We start from the raw sequence: 19,442 nt of genomic DNA on the forward strand, positions 1-19,442 counted from the left end.
CTTTTCCAAAGTTCTAAATGGAAATTTCCTTGCTTTCAATAGGTGGCCTTTATTGTTTTGAACACCTATGTTGTTGTCCTCCTGTGTGATTTTATTAGCTGTTCTACATTTTCCTCAATTGTGATTGTTTTCCTGGGTGAATGTTTGCTTCTCCTCTTCACGTCAGTGTACAAAGTTAACTGTATGTACTGATGTAATTGAAATAATAGTATGTTAATTGAGGGCTGTTTAGTAGACTGTTTCCCGTGAAGAATCAAGAAAATAATTGGAAGCTTTATATTAGCTATTTACCAAAAAATGAACTGAAAGGCCTAATTCAGTAAAGCACATTGACATTTGTTCTAGTGCATCATGTTTATTGCTTTATTTTGTCAAGGGAGACAAATACCCAACATCCATTTTGTGTCAGCAGCAGGCAGGTACTAAATCCTCAAATATTTCAGCCTAAATGATTACTGAGAATGCACATAGCTGTAAATTTCATGGGTTATTTTAGACTATTGTAAAATATAATAGTCTATTTGAGGAATTATTTTCATTACATCTCTTTCTGTATTTTGAAATACCTTGTTTTGTGATGAATGGGAACCAAATTAATCCAATCCAAACCTTTGTATGTAATGCAGCTTTCATGCCCAGCAAAGTCAAACAAGAATGTAAATCATGGATTATTTGTAAAATGTTGCCAAGCTCATGCTGCCATATTTATAAATCAAAAGTTAAGTTTCATAATTTTTTTTTAACCAAATAACTATCTGCCAAGCACAACTCATATGTGCTTCAGATAGATTGGTGGTTATAAATTTTCTCTCCTCTTCTCTCTTTCTTAAAATTAAATATGAAGATTTTCTTCAGGGGCTCTAGGATGTTACTTGGCAGCCTGTGATAATCTGCTTCCATCTGGCCTTTCTACAGGAGAAAAGGTGATGCAGGATGATGAATTCACCTGTGACCTCTTCCGCTTCCTTCAGTTGCTTTGTGAAGGACATAATTCAGGTTTGTGAGCAGGCTGCCAATCAGCTAAGCCAAGGTGATGGAAACTAAAGATAAAAACTCTCCATTGCTGAAGGTTTGGCAGCCTTCATAAAGTATTGTGAAATGTGGAGCAGCTGCTAGGCTGTACATGAAAGGAAAATATTTTTGTGGAATTAAATTGCCAGCATTTTTAATCAGATTTAACTTTGTAGAAAATATAATGCTTTTCAAAATTATGAGTTTTGGATCTTGACCTACTAGGAAAGGTAAATTTATAATAGCAAAATGTATGTTTTGTAACTTCTAGTCAGTGAAGATTCAGAGGTATCTTTAAGGTGTGTGCGATTTGGTACTAATGTCAGAATTGTATATGAAAATGAAATTACAACAACATACACAATACCTTTCTTTAAAAAGTATCATCTGTTTTAAAAATACAAAAACAAATTAAACAAGTACATAATCCATTATGCGATTTAATTTTGCTTTTGCTTAGCAAAATATATACTAGCTGTAAATGTGTTTTTATTGATGTGGTTCTAGAGATGTAAAATTAGTCTTAAATGAGATGAAAATAAGACCAAGTTAAAATTTTACAGATGAAACATAATCAGAACTGATTTCAGGACTAGTTTTGTAAAGTCTTTAACACATAAATAAATTTAAATTAAGATTTTATTTGAATTTTTAGATTTTCAGAATTACCTGAGAACTCAGACTGGTAACAACACAACTGTTAATATTATCATTTCCACTGTGGATTACTTATTAAGAGTTCAGGTAGGTTAATTTATATACTAGTTAAGCAATGACAATAATGGTTGCAGCTATACAGTATTTACATTTTTTTAAAAAATTATTGTATTTATTTTTATCATAAGGCAGGTGTTTGTATGTGGAGACTGAATTTCCTAATTTCTCTAGAATTTCCTTCAGCAATACATGGTTTGCTACCACAAAAGTTCTGTTTACAGCAAAATCAAACTTCATCCTCGTCACAGAAGGTTCAGTTTTATCAGAGGAGTGCATTTATTTGTTGTGACATTTATTCTTGTCACTGTAGTCCATGTGGATGAGAATGGCTGTAATTCTCTACTGGTTGCAGTTCTTTGAGTTGTCATCTTGTACTATGAGAGTCAAAGGTGACAAAAGTATGAAAGACTGATTTCAGCCATTATATGTAAGAATGCAATGGAGTCTGTTAACCAAGGAGAGCATGCAGGAGATAGATACATGCTAAGTTTTTCAGTGAATACCATTAGTCAGTTGTTGACTGGGACTATGTTGTGACTGAAAAGTGTTTTGTATTGTTCAAGATTCAGCCAGCTGCTTTTTCATCCATGTTCTGATTTAATCTGAACACTGGGCTCCTGTATGGCTAGTCATGGGATGGCTTGGAGTGATGTGAAAGAACAGTGCATCATTTTCTAAGGAGATTAAAAAAAAAAAAAAAAAGGAAAAGGAAAAAAACAAGAGCAGAAGGCTAGATTAAAAACCCTTCAACCCTCTAATTTGCATTATCTCCCTAATCTTTAAATATGAAAACATTACATTGCCACAACCCAATAGAAAGTAATGAAAAAAAAAATTCTAATTTTTTTCCAGATTGGAGCATGTGAAAGACAAGAAGACATATTTTATTATAAATGTTAATAGTTTTTACTTATTATTCTAATCTTTCTGAAAATTGCTGTGCGTGAGAATATATATTGTTGTGGTTTTTTTAAATTTATCTAGTTAAGTTTTCCCATTAGCCATTTATTTATTTGGTGTGAGAATTCCAGGCTTTGAAATTTGGTGGTTTTTAAGTTGTTGCTGTTAGCTACATTACTTTTTATCCTTATGCATTCTTTAGAAGTTGTAGGGACAATGCAGTGATTTTCATTGTGTTGCATAACTTTGTTGAAGCTGTAATAAGCTCGCCTTTGGGGAAGACAGAAAGAGGACTCATGCCCAGAAAGCAGATTTGCTTACACTATTAACTAGGTGTCAAGTACACAGTAAAAAGAGAGACTGTTCAATGAACAGCATGCATTGTGGTAGTACTACTAAGTACTCCTTTTCAGAATGCAGGCGGTTGTATTTCTAAGAGGAGATACCAACAAATCTTTTTTTGTTGTTTTTTATTTTGAGGTTTGCTGCGGGGTTCTTTAATTATTTATTTCAGTTTATCTGTTTTCCTGTTGATTCCCTTGAGATGAAACTACAGCTCTTGAAGTAATGCTTGAGAATTGTTGGAGGGTCATTTAAAACGTTTATAAGCTAAATAGTTTTCAAAACTAGAATGCTATCTAATGTTGCTTTTCTTATCTTGATGAATAACTGGTTAGAGACTGTTTGATTACATCATCTCTTTGTACTTCTCACAACATTTTTTAGGAATCCATTAGTGATTTCTATTGGTATTATTCTGGGAAGGATGTTATTGATGAGCAAGGACAACGAAATTTTTCCAAAGCCATCCAGGTTGCAAAACAAGTTTTCAATACTCTTACAGAGTATATCCAGGTAAATTAATTCCATTGGGATTATATGGATTTGAAAGAAAATTCATCATACTTTGGCATGAAGATGTAAAGCAGATAGTTATAACATAGATAGAAATATAATAGAGATACATTTATGCTTCAGCATTATTTTAGTGCATTTATTTAAGTAGGAACTAAAAATTTGAAATATATAGTTGTCACTCCTCTTTTGGAATCTTAGCATTTTAGTCAAATTTACTGTTACTAATAAGTAATTGTCCTTTGACTGTATGCAAGATAGTAGAGTTTTCTCTCTCTCTCTCTTTTTTTTTTTTTTTTTTTCATTTGGCCTAGACTGCAGCAGTGTTATCCACTTTAAAACCTTCACTTTAATCCATTGAGAAACTAAGGTCAATGCAAAACATAGTTGCTATTCAGTTGCTGGGGAAAAAAAAAAATCAAGAGTGATTCTCTAATCCCTTATGCCAATTTTGCATTAACCTTCTATAAAGGTATTTCTGATTTACGGAACTGCATAGGGAAGAGTCAGCTTCAAGATTTGTACTCCTTTAGCATTTGCAGTTTGAAGTTGCAAGCAGATATGGTTTTTATGGTTCGGAGTTAGTAAATTGGGACTTGGCTAAAACAGAGGCAGAATGGTTATTAGGAACAAGCATTGCTTAGTCAGTGTTGTTATTAAATATATAATTCTATATATGTTTAGTTTTTCACAGAAGTTTCTAAAGGACATCCCCAAACTATGTACTGCCTGTATATCTTCCTGTTTTTATTGAGTTTCTGCAGATAAACTTTTCTTTTCTTTTTCTTATTTTTTTTTTGTTCCCTGAACAATAGGGACCGTGTACTGGGAATCAGCAAAGTCTGGCACACAGCAGGCTATGGGATGCGGTAGTTGGTTTTCTTCATGTATTTGCCCACATGCAGATGAAACTGTCTCAGGTATCTCTTTTTTTTTCTTTTTTTTTTCTTTTTTTTTTTTTCCCTTTTTAAGTTGCTAACTTCTTTGTAAGAGATAAACAGATTTGTTAATATGTTCGAGTCATTAATAACAACAGTTAATAGGGGAAATATGAGGACAAATAAGAGACAGAGGTAATGGAACACAATAGAGTTGAGGGAGTAAATTACAAAATTGTAGTGGGTGTGAATAGCAGGCTTGTAATTGGATTATTTGCCACAGGCACAAAGCTGATTAGATCAAGCTGCAGATGAAGCAGATATTCACCGATATTCAGAAAGAACTAACCAGTTTCTGTCTTTCATACTGAAGTTCTGTCACAGTATTTTCTGCAATTTTTCACGAGCCTTTTATGTAGGACTTGTCCTCGTTGGTGTGTCCTGCATTGAACCCTAGTTCATAATTATTGAACAGTAATTCAACACGTCTGCATCTAAGCCTTTTCTACTCTTAGTAGAGAAAGAGAGGTAACAGACCTTAGAATGGGTGAATTGCTTTTGGGTGTGAGTACTCATTTCACAAACTGTAGAAATAGTGTAGGGGACTGGCATAGGCAGCTCTTTAGCTGCCTATTCTTAAGCAGTGCATTTTTCAACTTATTACCTTTTTAAAAGAATTATATATCTTAACTGAATGCAGTGATTCTAATTTTTTTTACAGAATTTGACATTCTCAGAGAAGAGTGTCATAAGCTTCTAAAGGTTTAAGTTGTTTTTGAGGAATACAGCTCTGAAGGCTCTGAGGGTTTTAGATGTTATTATTTGGCTCCAAATGTATTAATGTAAGCATTCTTTGCATAAATTAAAGTAGTCTTGCTCAAATGATTTTCCTCCCTGCCCTTGGGGCTTTATGGCTGAAAGTAGGCTGATTGCTTAGATTTGTAGACTTTGTGCTAAAGGTATGCTTCTCATTCTTTATGGCTAAATAGTGGTCTTTTTCCAGCAAATGGCATCATAGTGAAAGCTGTTTTTCAAGAGTGATACCCTGAATTTCTACTGAATTGTATTTATAAGTGCCTATAGATACTGTCCTGGTTTTGGAATATCTTATTATTTTAAGAATTGAAAAAATAGTCAGTGTTTCAGTAGGCCATAGTGGTGGCTATTGTGCTTTCTTCCTGTACCAATAAAGCAACAGGGAAAGTGGTATCTAAGTCGCTACTGACAGAGGGTCAAACGCGTAGTAGCTGTGTGTTGATTGAGAAATATGATGTGGCTATTGGCAAGATTTGATTTTACAGTAATATGTTTATAGTCTCAGCTGTGGCCAGAGTGGCTTCATAGCATCTTTTAATTACTGCATCTAGAAAATAATGATACTCATCCTACCACTTCAGAGAGAGCCAAGAAGCTTTGCACAATGAAATCTACTGTAGTGTGTGGAATTACTCATGCTGTCCTGTGGGATGACAGAAACACAGTCTACTCCAAATTTATGACAAATAATCATGATGTCTTTATCTTGCGTGGAACTCAAGCTCTTGGCTTTTAGGGCTCCTTTAGAGGGCCAGCAGAACCCTGGGAAAGACCAGAATAGATGTGGGCTCCTTTTTAAATTTATATTTATTGCAAGAGTATATCAATAAACTTTTCAGATTCTATTGAAACACCAGTTTTCAAAGGTGTAGAGTGTGGTTAAAAAGATTTATAAGGAGTTGTTATATGGCTTTTTTCTGTAAGAGAGGCTTGCTTAGGCTAAGTATTTGGGTTGTTTTTGTTTTTTTTTTTTCATTTTCCTTCTCTAGTCTTGTACTAGGAAGCAACAATATTTTAGCTGACATGAAACATTACAAAGGCATCATCTGTGAGCTTGACATACCCAGTTATTGCTTTAGATTTTTTCATCACCTGCAGTTTTCACTTTGTCTTTATTAAATTACTATCTTCTAAACAGATGATCTTGTAAATACTTGATCCTGTAAATGCACTGTAAGGAAGCAATTAATTAAATATATTTTCACTGTATTACCAGCTCTGACAGTACTAGCTACTTAATTTCTATGTCTCATTTTTACAGGCTGAAATACGCATGCACATATATAAATGTCAAAGAAGTCAATAGAAATCTTATTATATATATTGTGTTCATTATTTAGGATTCCAGTCAAATTGAATTACTGAAGGAATTAATGGATCTTCAGAAAGATATGGTTGTCATGTTGCTGTCTATGCTGGAAGGTAGTAAAAACTTAATTTGAAATCCTCTTTAACAGTTGTTCTAACAAAGTTTTTACCTTTGTGATTTTCTTCAGGTGAGAAATAATACTCCATTTTCCTTTGGGTTTTTAATTTTCATGTTTCAATTGTGAGAAGAGTTGTTAGCCTTAAAAGGAATGGGAGATTTATATAGTGTAGTCAATATAGTTTTATATTCTGAATGTCAGAATTGTATAAAATTCAGCTCTGGCAGAAGTTTTACTTTGTTTCCATGAATTTGACTTCTCTTTTGCCTTAGGTGAAATTTTTTTTACTACTGAAGTTGGAATCCTGAGTTCTAGGAACAGGACCATTTATCAGTCATTTTATTAACACCTTTACTATATTGCATTTATTTTGGTAGTGATCTTAGACATAAGAAACAGACTTTGATTTGTCTAGTGGCTTGGTTCAAGGTCCTTTATAGCTAGTACTTGAAATTATGATTCCCTAGAGGATGTGATCATTGTCAAGAAATACTAGTATTTCTTTAGCTCCTTGATAGTATTGTATTAGTGTTTCCAATACTAGACCAACCAGATATACACATAGATGTTATAAAAATCTGTTGTTACTTTTTGCTTCTCATGTGTATCCTACCACATTTATTTTCTGGAGGGAACTGAGAGGGCAGTAAATGCAGCATAGGTTGCAGTGTAGTATACATTGCTACTGCTACTGCTTTGGTCACGTAAGGTCACTGAGAAGCAAAGTAAATTCTTAGTATTGTAGGCTCTGCTTCATGAGTAACCTCCTGAGCTATTCATTCTAACTAATGTGACACTAGTTCTGTCTATATGTTGCATTTTAGTTGAACTACCTTGCACTATAGGATATAGACCTACTGGAGCCAGTCCAGAGGAGGGCCATGAGGATGATCCGAGGGCTGGAGGACAGGCTGAGAGAGTTGGGACTGTTCAGCCTGGAAAAGAGAAGGCTCTGGGGGGATGTTATAGCAGCCTTCCAGTACCTGAAGGGGCTACAGGAAGGCTGGGGAGGGACTTTTTGCAAGGGCAGGTAGTGATAGGACAAGGGGTAATGGCTTTAAACTGGAAGAGGGTAGGTTTAGATTAGATATGAGGAAGAAATTCTTTCCTGTGAGGGTGGTGAGACACTGGAACAGGTTACCCAGAGAAGTTGTGAATGTGCCCTCCCTAGAAGTGTTCAAGGCCAGACTGGGTGAAGCTTTGAGCAACCTGGTCTAGTGGAAGGTGTCCCTGCTCATGTCAGGGGGGTTGGAACTAGATGATCTTTAAGGTCCTTCCAACCCAGACCATTCTATGATACTATGATTGTAAAATTCATAGTATACTGCCTCATGTTTAGTACTATATTAAATGCAACAGATGTCTCTCTGTAAGGCTTGTTAGTTCTTCCTTTCTTTAATGGGAAATACTTATTCGCTTATGGTTTCTTATAAGTCTTAGTGTAGTGTTATTAGTAAAAGGTTTCTGATTTTACAGCTAGCTTTCTCATGTGAGTGTATTAGCCAATAGTTTATAATTCTTACTGTTTGGTTATTTGAGTAGTCATTATTATACATGTTTATTTGCCAAAACATTTGCTGCTATCAGGATCTCTAACTTAATGTCATCACATCTAGGTAATGTTGTGAATGGAACTATTGGCAAGCAGATGGTCGATATGCTTGTGGAATCGTCCAACAATGTGGAGATGATTCTGAAGTTTTTTGATATGTTCTTAAAATTGAAGGATTTGACTTCCTCTGATGCATTTAAAGAATATGACCCTGATGGTAAAGGGATCATTTCAAAGAGGGATTTTCACAAGGCAATGGAAAGCCATAAGCATTACACCCAGTCAGAAACTGAGTTTCTGCTATCATGTGCTGAAACAGATGAGAATGAGACTCTGGACTATGAGGAGTTTGTGAAACGATTCCATGAACCTGCCAAAGACATCGGTTTCAATGTTGCTGTTCTCCTGACCAACCTATCAGAACACATGCCCCATGATACCCGCTTGCAAACTTTCCTTGAGCTGTCAGAGAGTGTGCTGAATTACTTTCAGCCTTTCCTTGGACGCATAGAAATCATGGGCAGTGCAAAGCGCATTGAACGAGTTTATTTTGAAATAAGTGAGTCAAGCCGGACTCAGTGGGAGAAACCTCAGGTAAAAGAGTCAAAGAGACAATTTATATTTGATGTTGTAAATGAAGGCGGGGAGAAAGAAAAGATGGAGCTTTTTGTTAATTTCTGTGAGGATACCATCTTTGAAATGCAACTGGCTGCCCAGATCTCTGAGTCAGATCTGAATGAAAGGTCAGCAAATAAAGAGGAGAATGAGAAAGATAAACCTGAGGAACAGGATCCCAGAATAGGTTTCTTCTCTCTCACGACCATGAAGTCTGCATTAGTAGCTCTCAAGTATAACTTAATGACTCTAATGAAAATGCTCAGCATGAAAAGCCTAAAGAAGCAGATGAAAAAAGTGAAGAAAATGACCATGAAGGACATGGTCATGGCTTTATTTTCTTCCTATTGGAGCATTTTGATGGGCTTACTACATTTTGCTTGTAGTGTTGTCCGGGGCTTCTTTCGCATCATATGCAGTTTGCTGCTTGGAGGAAGCCTAGTAGAAGGAGCAAAGAAAATCAAGGTGGCTGAACTATTAGCTAATATGCCAGATCCAACCCAGGATGAGGTGCGTGGGGAAGGAGAAGAGGGGGAGAGGAAGCCAACAGAAACTGCATTGCCTGCAGAAGACTTAACAGATCTGAGAACTTTATCAGATGAGAGTGATCTGCTCTCAGATATATTTGGTTTGGATTTGAAACGAGAAGGTGGACAGTATAAGTTGATCCCTCACAATCCCAATGCTGGTTTGAGTGATTTGCTGAGTACTCCCTCCTTAGCTCCAATGCCTGAGGTGCAGGAAAAAATCCAGGTAACTATCTTTTATTTCTGCTGTGTTTCTGTCTTTCATATGTTAAGTATAGTCTTGAAACAAAACTTGTGTCTGTGTTTTTCTGGGTTTTGTGACATATTTTTAAAGGAAATTACTGATGTTTACCCTCTCTGACATCTTAAACTTGAATTCCCACAGCTTTCTCTAAGTACGTGGTGTTTTGGTTTGCTTTTAATTCAGTGTTAAACTGTCTTTTCATTAATGTAAATTGAAAGATCATCTTCTCTCAGGTTTTCAAATTTTATTTTAAAGCCTAACATTCTGCACTCTGTATATCCATTTAACTAACTCTGTACTGTATAATAGTGCTTAGACACTTTTAAAAATCTGACTTCCTGTAGGAGCCTGTGAAAGAAGATGAAAAGGAAGAGAAGGAGGAAACAAAATCTGAACCTGAAAAAGCAGAGTATGTATTACTTTAACCTCTGATCTTATGAAATGTGTTTTGTTTCACTGAAAAAACAACTCGATTTGTACTCACTACTTTGCCTTTAATTTTGTGTCCATTCATGTTCCACAGTTAGGTTTTTTTTTTTAACCATCTTCCACATCCATCCACATTTGCAAGGAAATGCCATGTAAATAGCATCACACAGAGATTTTAACGAATTTCCCTCTTCCAGCAGCATCCTTTGTAATGTTGATTTAGTTTCTTTTAGAATGTGTTTGATTAAGTTTTTCTTGGTAAGTCTGAAAGCTAGAAGGAAGCTATAATTTGGAAAAATTATAAGAGAACCTGGGATTCCATTAGTGGTAGAGACTGTTTTGCTATGACCTGTTTTGTTATTTGGATTTTGCCAAATATTCCAGTGTAATTTTAATGAATTACTGAATACTCTCACATTTTTATGAAGAATAAGTGTTGGCATTTGATAAATGATCATTTTAATCTTTTTAGAATATGTTAAAATGTAATGGTAATCAGATTAGCTCAGAGTAAAAATAGTGGAAAGCAAAACATAGTGCTTGGTTTTAACCAGTAAAAATGTGGCACTCCATCCCTGTATTTTTTGGTTCCTGATACATGTACAATTCTGACACATCTACAGTTCCTGTAGCTGATATGTCATTGTCAAAATTGTAATTGGGTCCCTTAGTCTCAAACTCTATTCTTATTGCTCTCCTGAGATGACAAACCCCTACCAGTAAGAAAAACTCTTCCTAATCAGTACAGCAAATTTCTAACTTAGCCAGTATAACTTTGTGAAGGAGAGTCTTGCTGACTTTTGAAGATCACTTCACTGCTGATTGCTCCGCTTGACTGTGTGAGTTGCAGTGATACCTGTATTCTCTGTGAGGACTGCAGTGCCTGGCAGTGTTAGCCACTCCTAACATAAGACAAACTTTCAAGTGAACTTTCAAGTGCAAGTTTGTCGAGTGTATTCTAGTAAGAAAAGCAGCTTAGGACATCAGTTATTCTGTTTGTAGATAGGTACAGAGAAGTTAATAATGTAACTTACAAGTTGTCTCTCACTACAAATGGACTTCTGTGATCCTTTCATCTGTCATGTCCATCTGTCAGGTCGAATTAACTTCTAAGGTAATTCACAGTTCCTTAGAGCATGGGTTTGGAGAAGGCAGCCCACTAACTATGGCTTTCTGTAATCGGGCAGCATGGCGACAAGCACACATCGAATGGTCTCAAACTCTCTTATTCCTGTCTCCTCCTGGAGTGGGTAATTATGAATTCCTCAGGTTGGCAGAAATGCAGAATTTAAAATTTGGAAGTTTGCCTTGTAAATGCAAGAAGAACCCAGGTTTTCTGCAACCTTTGTGGGGACCAGATTGTTCAAGTGCATGAAGTTGGAGGGAAGCACTCAGATATATAGGCACTCATACAGACATACAGCTCTCAGCTTACAGACATTTGTCAGTGCAAGTATTAGTGTACAATTATGAAGCAGACCCTCAGGTAATAAGGTTGGCAGATTCTTGATTACCTGCCTCTACCAGTTGCCATCCTCACTTCATGGTGCCAAACCATTAAGTTTAATTGTCTGTAGACCTAACCAAACTGTCACCGTTGCCAGTGTTTTGGGCTGAAGAAGGATATGTCTCTTTGTTATTCATGTCTATGAACTGCATGAATCATGACTACTTGAGCCTCGTTAAAAGCTACAATGGCCTTTTTCAGGGTGTGGTTTTAATTTTTTGTTTAGCAATTTTATTAACTTGATATATTATTTTGGCTTCATGTGTGTCCTAAGAGGAGAAGATGGAGAAAAAGAAGAGAAAGCCAAAGAAGACAAAGGGAAACAGAAATTAAGACAACTTCATACTCACAGATATGGAGAACCAGAAGTTCAGGAATCAGCTTTCTGGAAGAAAATCATTGCATACCAACAGAAGCTTCTTGTAAGCTGTTCTCTAGCCTACATGTTTAGCTGTTGGCAGGGATATGTACAGCCTTATTATTCTACCAATGGAAAGACAAATTTGCATTTGATGAACTTTATTTTTCTAACCACCATCATCCATAAAAAGGACATAAAGGCAAAGGTTTAACTGGAATGTTAGAGAAAAGAAACACACAAATAACTTAGTAGACAAGGTATTAATTCTTAAGAAGACAATTATTGTCCAAATCACATTCAGAGATGCCTGTCCATCACTGGAAAATGTCCACACATTTTTATGTGAATAAAATGTCCCAAATTTCCACAGCAACTTGTGAGCCTGTAGGAGCTGTCTTTCCCTGAGAGACAGCTTTGGGAAATGACAAGCTCTCCTATAAAAATAATATATTAAGATACAATGCTTAGCCTAAAACTCACAAGAAAAGTTAAGATTTTTTTAAAGTAGCAAGTTATTATTTGTGAAACTTCTCAAAACCTGTGGAAAATAAAACTAAATAAAATAGTATAACTGTATCTGAGAGTGTCTCTGTAAAATATGATATCCCCGTGTTTGATGTAGTACTGTTTAAAATCCATGCTTTTATTAGCTAGGAGATTCCACACATATTCTGTGTGGCTAGTCTGAAATGCAAAGCAAAAAGAAATTAACTTTTGCTATATATCTAGTAGATACAATTGTGTAGGGACATCCTACTTCTAGCATGAGTAACTAGCAAAGCTACAAAACTGCAGTCACAATCTTAAGAAAGAATTAGGTGTTTAAGTTTTACTTTTGAACTCAGATTATTTTTTTAGGCTAATGTAGCAGTTGTGATTTTAATTTGTTTTTTCTTGTAATAGTCTCATTAAATAATTCACTAATAGTCATATATGGTCAGGGCTGAAAAATAGAGGAATTCCCATGTGAGAGTTAAAGCATTCAAAATGCGTGCTAGAAATGTTTGTGGATTGTCAGTAAGGGATAAGGTACATTTCTACAATCCTTTTGAGAGCATTTTAATGTGAGAGGAGCTTTCTACTCATGGTACTGAGGTCACAGATGAACTTTTTGCTGATCTGGTAAAAACACAATTGATTTTGGTATAGAAAAAGATTTAAAATAAACATACGCAGACATTTTTGTTTCTTCGTAAAAGTAACAATTTGACATATGCAAGGATATTAAGGTCAGGGAAGATAGAGATTTCTGTATTACTATTACATTGTGATGTCTCTGTGTTGTCTCTAAGTGTATTGAGAAGATAATGAAAAAGATGTAAGAGGCAATTATAAATCCTTCATTCCTTTCTGCATGGAGTGAAAACAAAGGTCCTCTATCCATTATTGCGTGTAAGGAGTAGGAGAGAATTTGTACAATACATCACTCAAAATGTTTGAATTTTTATTTTATTTTCCTATTTATAATTCTATTAAAGAACTCCATACAGAAAACAAACAAACAAAAACCCCCATGGAACAACCTAATAATGATTGTGGTATCGTTATTAGGCAAATTGTATTTATGTTCTGTTTCTATTTTCAGAATTATTTTGCGCGAAACTTTTACAATATGAGGATGCTGGCATTGTTTGTTGCTTTTGCCATCAACTTCATCCTGCTTTTCTACAAGGTAAATTTGTCAAAATATTACTTTTCGACTTGTATACTGAAAAACATTCAGGTTTTGCAGACAGTATACTATGGTAAAACTGCCTCACCTATCAGATTAAATACCTGCTTTATACTGGCACTTCAGAAATCTAACGTGGTGAGAACTAAAGTATTTGTGTGAAGAAACAATAGACTTGCAGTACACAAATAGCTATTTATGAAGTTCTGTGCTGCAACAGAGGCAGCAGACTGAAAGGTGTACCCGTGCCTCAGATGCTTCATTTCACAGTACAGTGACTCAGCCAAGCCCAGCCTTCACTGGCAGCTTAAACTAATACATGTCAGCTGAGATGTTTTCTTGTGCCATTATGCTTCCCTGAGAGGAGCTGCCTAGAATACCACTGATCTTCTTTGTCAAGGCTTTTAGTATCATTAATACAACTCTGGAGTCTTCAGACTTGAACCAGTTTCTGACAGAGCCCTGCTGATAAAGACTGCATGTGGGAATGTCAGGAACTGACACTGTTTTTTCTGAGAGGGCTATGACCTTTCTTGAATTTGAGATCAATAAAATTCAGCATAGCCCAAATTTGCTACCATGGAAAGAGAGCAAAAGAAAAAGAAAATGCACGCTATCACAGATTGGTGTAACAAGATGAAAGGATCTCTGTGAGGTATTCTCTGTGGATGTTTTTGTGCAAAAAAAAAAAAAAAAAATTCCTGACAATTATATTGTCCTTGGTATCATTGTTTTCCGTTGAACTACTTAACTTGTAGTAGTATAAAGCTCCTGTCAAAGGAATACAGCTGCAATATTAAGATTAAGTGATTTAAACAGGTCTCCACCTCTGCTGTGACAGAAGAAAAGGAAGTTCCTGTGGTATCTGCTGGTGAAAGTATTATTTTGGACACCCTGGAAAGCGACAGCCAGAGGGTCATTGCAGTGCATTATGTCCTGGAAGAAAGCAGTGGCTACATGGAGCCCACACTGCGGATTTTGGCTATCCTACACACAGTCATCTCATTCTTCTGCATCATAGGGTATTACTGTTTGAAAGTAAGAAAAACTGAATGTTGTCTTTTCTTCTATCTCCCAACTTTTTTTATCCATTGAATGGTATAAATTGGAACCAAGACATAGCAACTTTGCTTAAGCAGGTTGAGGGACCATGTGTGAATTCAGGAAGTTACAGGCCAGAGTCTGATTTGCTGGGCTGACACTGGATCATAAGAGCAGCATTTGCACCGTTATTATGTCAGCCAGACACTTAACAGCAGTTACCTGTACCAGAAGCTGCTTGTGGCTGCCAAAGACAAAATGAACACGTGGTCAGAAGAAACTAGATGACAGTGTCTGCATTACTAGTCTGTCAACTGGGTCATTTGAAAAGCATGCAGCTTTTTGGACTACTGCTACTGCATGCTGTGGCTATAGACAATGCCTACTTTTCATACACACTCTGATGGTAATGTTTTGGCAGCAACTCAGGCATCTTTTAAATAAATATCTTGCGGAAGATCTCTGTTAGAGATGTAAGAAATAAAGATGCCACCTTTATTGGCAAAATACTCTTTCTAGTTTAGGAAAACCAAATACCCTAAAACTGGAGCTGGGAGGAGTATATCTGGGATTTACTTCCCCCGTTTTTACACTCTTCCTCAGGCAAAATCTATAGGTCAAAGTGCAAGATAGTACTAAATTAAATGGACCTTTGCTATGACCCAGTATGGCTGCTCATTTGTCCTTACAATTGTAATTTCTTTATTAAATTTTTATGTGGACATGGATATTTTTCTTTCTTTCTTTTAATGGATAATACTTTTTCTATGCTAAAATGACAAAATCTGCATTTGTAGCTGAGGCAAATGGTCATCATACTCTATCTAAAGTGTCTCTGCAGGTCAATAAATACTAAAACACGTCTTCCTGTTTCATTGGTTGGCATGCAACATGAAAGCTTAGATTTCTGGCTTTTGAGATGTCCTCTTCTCCCACCTCACAGATTTTTTTTCCACTGTGACTTTTATGCTACTTTCCTACATTGTTTTTTTGGACTACATTTATTCTCTGACTAAAAGGGAAAGACATTATTATCATCATTTGCCATAATGAATTGCCTTCTTTCCAATTCTGAAACCCTGAAGAAGACCAAATATAGTTTCAGTGTCTATCTTTGGAGACGACTGCTTTCAAAATTAAAAATCTTCATAACTGCAGGTCTGTTTATGATATGTTTGCTTCTGGAGATCACTCTGCATGAAATCCACTAAATTTTTCTCTATTAGCTGTCTGAAAATAAGATTGGAATTATTGTTATTGTATCTAATGCAATCACCATGTTGCCTCAGTAGTCTAATTTTTATTATTACAATTTCAGTATACTCATGTCCAGTCTTGACTAGTAATGCAATTAAGGTAATGCAGGGTGGATGAATTCTGGGGACCTGTGAAGTAATTCCAGGGAAGAGTAGGGTTTATTTTTTGTTGGTAAGATTCCTAAGAAAAATCCACTTCACTGGGACCATGAGTTACCTATGCCTTCTTGGAATGTACTTTTGAATGTCATCCAGCTGATAAAAGAGAGTTGTAGGTAAAGCCTGATTCTTACTATTCAGGTGCTTCAGCTGCTGGCAAACTACAGAGCGCAAATCAAGAATATGGAATGTAAATGTGATTTAATGATTTGTCCTTTTACTGCTTCCAGTCTTTCTTTGCTCTCTGCTGTGAAGACTTCTTGCAGTTTTTCTTCAATTCCCACTGTGAAACCTCTAACACCTCTGGGAATCAAAATACAATCCAAAAGTGTGATACCATATTAATATTTTGGAACTAGAATTTCTAAGCATCTTTAAATTATATTTATTTTAGCTCTGTTAGTGTAACCTATGCATAAATTGTGTTAAGTGATGTGTGAATTGCCTCTAATAGCTCCGTAGCACTGAAAAACTATTTTTATTTAAAGGTTCCCTTTTCAGGACTTTTGACTATCTTTTTACAACTGTGTGGTACATTGTAGTTATATGATTCTGAACAACCTGGTCCTTGTGCATCTACATCTTTGCAGTGTTGTGGGCAATTGTCAAGTTTTTTAATTTTTTTAAATACTATTTTTGCTTTGTTCATTTTTCATACTTAATTTTTCATAACAACCAGCTTTTCTTAAAAATTTTCAGACCTGACAGTGCATTTTAAATAATTCCTGATATTTTTTTTCAACTACAGGTTCCACTGGTTATTTTTAAGAGAGAAAAGGAAGTGGCGAGGAAACTGGAATTTGATGGGCTGTATATAACTGAACAGCCATCAGAAGATGATATTAAGGGTCAGTGGGATAGACTTGTAATCAACACACAGTGAGTTTTTACCTACTCTGTCTCTCTTTATAGCTTTGCAAGGAATTTTCTTCACTCTCAACAATTATATAGTTGATCATCCAGCTTGTCTGAAATAAACAATAGCGAGAGATATTTAAGGCCAGGCTGGATGAGGCTTTGAGCAACCTGATTTAGTGAAAGACTTCCCTGCTGATTGCAGGAGGGTTGGAACTAGACGATCTTTAAGGTCCTTTCCAATCCTAACAATTCTATGATTCTATGATTTATTTCTAGCAAGGATATACAAAATATTTCAGGCACTTGTTATGCTAGTATTTACTATTACTTTTAAATCTTATTCATTCACAGGTTTTTGCTTTAAAATTGTTTCTGTTCTGTGAAAGGACAAAAAAAATTGCTATGAATTTCTTTTGGCAAGCACAGCAATGGTATTGTATTACTCAGTTCAAGAGTGAACTCTGCTTTGCATTCTTTTAGTGTCTCTTGAAGGCTGTCCTTTAGGAATATATTTAAAGTCCTGACCCTCTGCCTGGTAGGACTATGTGATCCCGCTGCTTTAGAACCCTGTCTGCAGGCATCTGCATGCTGCTCTTTCCCAGTCACATTAACATGGTAGGCTGAATGCCATTTGGCAATTTTAATTCCAGTGACTTCACAAATGACTGGCTGGCAATAGCAACAAAAAAGAGCCTCTTAGAAACAAAATCAGTATGTAATTTTTATGATGTCTTAGTAACTATTGCAAATTCCCATGATTGTTTAAAATGTAATCTTGTTTATCTGTGTTTTTCAGGTCTTTTCCAAATAACTACTGGGACAAATTTGTGAAAAGAAAGGTAAGGCTTATTTTTAAAAATACATACGAAATTAAAAGAAAGTTTTAATGTATTTTTATTTTAATGTTTGAAGAAATGTGGACTACACTTCTTTGAAATATAACTTTGATACTTTCCATATTTACCATTTTAAAATACATGGAATTCCTTTACTCATGCTTACAACTACTTTTGTGTGGTTTGGATAGTTATTCTTTCAAATGTTTTCTACATAAAGCTTATTGTATAAAGCATATATTCAATGTATGTATTTAAATACATACATTAAATTATGTGGAGAATTTCTGTGTGCACTTGTATGTATATTGCAACATATGCAAATTTTTTTGTCTGTGTGTATTTATGTGTTCACCTCTGTGCACACAGAATAGAGAGTCTCTCAACCAGGAGGGGGTAAGAAAGAAATTTAATAAGAAGATAGGACAGACTTAGGTGTTTAGGCACAAGGCATAGTCAGACAACTGTAGTGACCAGCAAACTATATACATGCATTTGGCCCTTTTTGTCCCTTACCATACTTGTTCCTCCCCAGATCACCTAAATCCATCCCTTTCCCCACCTTTGCTTCCTCCCTATAACATCCCATAATAAGTTCTGTGATAATAATCGCCAAATGCTCTTCCTTCACCATCTCATAATGTGTATCCCACATCCCTTGGTAGTAACCCTCTTAGTCTGAAAGGTGATCTGGTGAGCTACTCCCAGTGACTCATCTTGATGGGTTTCATACCTGGACACTGGGGCTGAGGCTCTCCTGGGACAGCCCTGGGAGGGACAGGTTGTCCATTCACTGGTAGTCTCTAATTTGGGTTCCTGCCTGACATTGTGCTCCTATGCTCTGCTAGGCTTGAGATGGGTGTTTAATGGGCTGGTGGCTTTTGTGATGGGCCGGGGAGTAGCCGGGCAGGGTATTCTTTGCACTCTCCCCGACCATTGTCTCTCTGTGGTCCTTTGTGAGCGTGCAGATGAGCTTTTATCACATAACCTCTCTTAAAAATAGCGCTCAGTAGGCAGAGACTATTGAAGTTAATTTATTACAAATGTTAAGTCAAATATTTCCTCAGCTTGCTCTTAAAAAGGAAATGTTATGTATGTACCATAGCTTACAAGAATAATAATCTTCCTAATGTGTTTAGCCACAATTGAAAAAGAAAGTGTTTATGTTGTTGGATCAGATTTATCCCTCCTTCACACCATTTAATGCCAATTTTCAATCACACTTCTGGAAACATGTCTTTTCAAATTCTAGTATATCTTCTGCTTCATAACAATTTTAGGTCAACCTGTCTAAAAAAATGCTTTGAGTTGTGTATTCATTTTGCTGTTGAAAGTATTTTTTGTGTGTATTTGAAGTTGTTAGACACATATTTCTATCTGTCTATCTAAGCAAAGAGGAGGGAGTAGCTTGCACAGAGTACTCAAGAAAGAAAATAAAATTTTGCTTTGTTTCTGTCAAGGAAGGTTCCTATTAAAAAGAAAGGAGCATGGTTTTAAATTGTGTGGAAGATTTGGTACTTTATCTTTGGCTGAGGAGCTGCTCTGCAAAGATTTAAGTGCCTTCGAATACCTTATCTTGCAAAGAATGTTTTATTTTGCATATATTTATATTTATGCATAAATCCCCAGCCTAGTGAATCATCCAGTCATGAAGCATTGTTTTCAGGCATGTGACAAAGAAGACTTGTCTCTAAAAATCTGCAAAACATCAATGAAGATTTAAAGCATTGCTTATTAGAAAGCTGGTAAAATAACACCTCACCTGCAGGAGTCATTCATTT

The 19,442-nt window shown here is 35.8% G+C and overlaps 1 protein-coding gene across 1 annotated transcript in view; it reads left to right on the forward strand.

Moving 5' to 3' along the window:
- LOC104522321 (ryanodine receptor 2) overlaps nt 1–19,442 on the forward strand; it is a 50,283-nt gene that overhangs the window by 10,453 nt on the left and 20,388 nt on the right. Inside the window, exons 5-16 of the mRNA XM_029084148.1 lie at nt 865–996; nt 1,667–1,755; nt 3,355–3,483; nt 4,299–4,403; nt 6,518–6,599; nt 8,221–9,524; nt 9,887–9,951; nt 11,753–11,900; nt 13,425–13,511; nt 14,331–14,549; nt 16,716–16,846; nt 17,622–17,664. Of these exons, the coding sequence (XP_028939981.1) occupies nt 865–996; nt 1,667–1,755; nt 3,355–3,483; nt 4,299–4,403; nt 6,518–6,599; nt 8,221–9,524; nt 9,887–9,951; nt 11,753–11,900; nt 13,425–13,511; nt 14,331–14,549; nt 16,716–16,846; nt 17,622–17,664 (2,534 nt within the window). The remainder of the gene's footprint in view (nt 1–864; nt 997–1,666; nt 1,756–3,354; nt 3,484–4,298; nt 4,404–6,517; nt 6,600–8,220; nt 9,525–9,886; nt 9,952–11,752; nt 11,901–13,424; nt 13,512–14,330; nt 14,550–16,715; nt 16,847–17,621; nt 17,665–19,442) is intronic.

The sequence above is a fragment of the Antrostomus carolinensis genome, unplaced genomic scaffold, assembly GCF_000700745.2.
Source record: "Antrostomus carolinensis isolate BGI_N321 unplaced genomic scaffold, ASM70074v2 scaffold16170, whole genome shotgun sequence".
NCBI lineage: Eukaryota > Metazoa > Chordata > Aves > Caprimulgiformes > Caprimulgidae > Antrostomus > Antrostomus carolinensis.